Here is a 3,476-nt window from a genome sequence, read left to right as displayed (position 1 = left end):
TGGCCCCGTGGAGAGTGGCGGTGAAGTCTTGGAGGTTGGGTAACGGATAGCGGTCAGGAACGGTCTTGGTGTTCAAGGACCGGTAATCTCCGCAGGGGCGCCAGTCACCAGTTTTCTTGGGCACCATGTGCAGTGGTGATGCATGGTTACTGGATGATGGACGGATGATGCCCAGTTCCATCATGTGCTCGAATTCCGCTAGGGCGACTTTGATTTTGTCAGGCGCAAGCCGCCGTTGTCGAAAGAAAACGGGAGGGCCAATGGTGATGATGTGATGACGGACGTCATGACGAACAGGCTGAGTCCAGTCAGGTGGTGCTGTCACGGTTGGAAAGTCCCGCAGCAAGGTGGCGAACGGTTCATCGGCAACTGTAGCACAGGATGGTGCTAGATTAGGGGCTGCCTCCGCTGACACACCTTGCACTGAGAGGAGTGTGGTAGCATCAAGTAGACGCTACCGCTTTAGGTCTACGAGAAGGCCATGTTTTGCGAGGAAGTCGGCACCGAGGATGGCGGTGCGAACGTCGGCGACGAGAAAAACCCACCGGAAAACTCGGCGGAGCCCCAGGTTTAGAGTGAGTGAGCGTTGCTTGTAGACGGGTATGCGCGTGCCGTTCACTGCTTGTAAATGCGAGGTGGCACGAGAAGCACGATCCGAGCGTGTAGCGGGCAAAACGCTAACCTGGGCACCGGTATCCACGAGAAACCTCTGTCCGGTGGTGCGGTCGGTGACGTGAAAGAGGCGACATTTCTGTGTTGGGCCGAGATAGCTTGTCGCCGTTAGCGGTCGGCCAGGCCGTTTCCCGTCCAGGTGCAGGGCAGATGGACGTGGCGGGCATCAGCGCCGAAACGCCGGTGGTAGTAGCAAATGCCCGGGTTAGGCGATTCACTGCGTGGGCGCTCTGGGCGCCGTCGCTGCGACGACGAGCGACGGCGTTGACGGGAACATTGCGGCGAGACATCGCGGCGTGTTGCGGCAACGATGATCTTCTCTAGACGATCGCAAAGGCTGTCGAGTCTAGATGAAGCGGCGGACTCACTGGACGCTGAAGCGGGGTTCCATGGGCAGGGAGGAGACGGAGGCTTAGCCGATGCAACCGCGGCCACTTGAGAAAAGGGGGTGGCGACCTCCATGACCTTGTCTGCCAGCGCGGCGAGTGCCTGCAGGTCCATGGCTGCGGCAGTGGCGAGGACCATTTGGACGTTGGAAGGTAGGCGCTGAAGGAAGAGCTCACGCAGCAGTGTGTCATCCATGGCGTGAGAATGCGTGCCAAGGAGTTGCTTCATGTGCCGTAGCAGTTGGCTTGGCCTGCGGTCGCCGAGCTCCTCGGAGGAGAGAAGCTGCTGGATGCGCGTGCGTTCCGAAGCAGCTGTGCGCTCCAGGAGTGCAGCCTTGAGCTGGTCGTAAGGCGCTGCGGGGCGGGTGTGGTTGAACGAAGTGAGGATGTCGGAGATCTCCTCTGCGGCTGTCGGCGGAAGGGCTCCGACGACGTGGAGAAATTTGGTTTCTTGAGAGGTGATCCGAGCTAGCTGGAATTGCGCCTCTGCTTGCAGAAACCAGGTCGTCGGGTGGCGCTCCCAGAATTGCGGAAGCCGAACGGTCAAGGCTGAGACTGCTTCGCCGGCTTCTCGCGAACGGGTTGAGTCCTGGTTGTCGAGGGACATGGCTCTACATTAACCTCGGTGGCGTGTTCGGTAGGGTCACCAATTGTAGGGCGCTATGTTGGGCGAGAGGAAGGAGCCTCAGGCAGGACGACCGTTCGTCGCAAGGCAAAACCAGATTCTATTTTGTCAGCACCAGTGCGACCCCCGTGTCCTCGTGCGCTCGCGCGGCCACACAGCCTGTGTCCATGTCCATCGGGCTGCTGCGCGAGGAGCGGCGCTCGATCCAGCGATGTCGCTGAAGCTGCCGCTACACTACCATATCATACAGTTTGGAACTGTCAGCTACTTCAGAGGAAAAATCTTGCTGCGAATTTTGAAAAATTTTTAGTTTGTGTCCCACTTTAATGAGCCCGGCGGACAAGAGATCAAAAAGTTTCGAACAAGCGTTTATAATCGCGGATCATTTCCAAACTACTAAATCTGGCAACATACTCGCACTTGTCTACATCCCTGAGCAAAAAGAAAGTAAGCATTAGGCATATTCAAAGCAAAAAATACATTGCTATACCAGCACTGTTCCTTTCTTAAAAATATATGTTGGCATAATTCCTGCGATAGCCAACGCAAAAAATCGGCCCATGTGTTTCGTACATATGGTTAACCAGCGAAGCTGTAACGTGCGACCGGTGCTGCAAAATTCTCTGTATGCCTGGTCTCTCTGCTACAATAGCCTGTTCTTGTGCTCGGGAAGCAGCATCGGCACAATCTTCAGAGGAGCTCGTTCCCGTTTCTGCTCGCGGCGGTGATGATCGTATGCTGACTACTCCTCGTAAGTACGTTTGGCGCGTGGCCTACCCATTTCGAACTCACGTGCCGCTGGTTTTCGCCACTCCTACGTTGACTCTGTCTGCTCCGCCCGCAACTCCTCCGTCCCTCCTGCTTGCGGGCCTTTGATGCTTCAGGTGTGCTTCACGGCGCGCGCGCTCTGCTGCGAGAGTCAACCTTTTAGAGCGAAGGCCCTACTGCGCCGCATCGTCATTGGTTGCGTCACTTAGCCAATCATTATGTAATTTTCTCATTGCGCCATTCATTGTGTAAAGTCATTCATTGCGTCGCAGTGACGTTCAGCCGCCGGCGGGCAAGCTTTGCCTTTCATTCCTATCGCTTCGCTTGCTCGGAGCTCCTCTATAATGTTTAAACGATCTCTGTGACGTTCAAGAGCAACAAACGGCGAGGAGACAACTCGGGCCATAACACTGATGTTTACTATGCCTGCGAATATGCACATAATCAACCTGGCGCTCAGCAAAAAAAGAAAGAACAGACTGGGTAACAACAAAGACAATGTACCAGATTTAGAGGACAATCCCCAAGGTGGAGTAACATTCTCCAAAGGAACGTTTGACATCCACCTAAATGCAACCATACGGCTACAAAGGAAAGCTATACAGCTTTCTCAGACGCACGCACACGTACACGCCCACGCACACCCACACACACACACGCACACACACCCGCACGCGCAGGCACCCTCGCACACAGAGGCACACGCACGCACGCACACACGCACACACACACGCACGCACGCACGCACGCACACACGCGCACACACAAACAAACACACAAACAAACACACACACGCACGCACACACGCACATGAACACACACACACACACACGTACCTCACGGTAAAAGAAGGACGGGTGAACGGGAACGTTCACGTCAGCTGTGTCGATGTTAAGACTGGAAGGCCATTCTATGCTAGCCTTCCCGAGCGATGTTCTGAAAGCGGCAGACTGCTTTCTCGGCGTTCCTGCACTCTCAGAGGTTGGCCCTGACCTTTTAGCGTTGCAATGCCAACGCCCGTCGCG

General features: G+C 55.6%; 1 protein-coding gene across 1 annotated transcript; it reads right to left on the bottom strand.

Moving 5' to 3' along the window:
* Positions 1-780: 780 nt before the first annotated feature.
* LOC144139700 (uncharacterized) lies at positions 781-1,665 on the bottom strand. The gene has a single exon (XM_077671986.1). It carries the CDS (start codon positions 1,663-1,665, stop codon positions 781-783), a length of 885 nt encoding a protein of 294 aa, XP_077528112.1.
* Between the last annotated feature and the right edge of the window lie 1,811 nt (positions 1,666-3,476).

Source organism: Haemaphysalis longicornis, unplaced genomic scaffold (genome assembly GCF_048455015.1).
Source record: "Haemaphysalis longicornis isolate Haplotype H1 unplaced genomic scaffold, Haemaphysalis longicornis Haplotype H1 scaffold_5, whole genome shotgun sequence".
NCBI lineage: Eukaryota > Metazoa > Arthropoda > Arachnida > Ixodida > Ixodidae > Haemaphysalis > Haemaphysalis longicornis.
The sequence above is the reverse complement of the archived record's forward strand: the minus strand, read 5'-3'. Positions and strand labels throughout refer to the sequence as shown.

Coding starts and splice junctions, on each gene's coding strand:
- LOC144139700 (XM_077671986.1), bottom strand. CDS start 1,665: ATGTCCCTCGACAACCAGGACTCAACCCGTTCGCGAGAAGCCGGCGAA.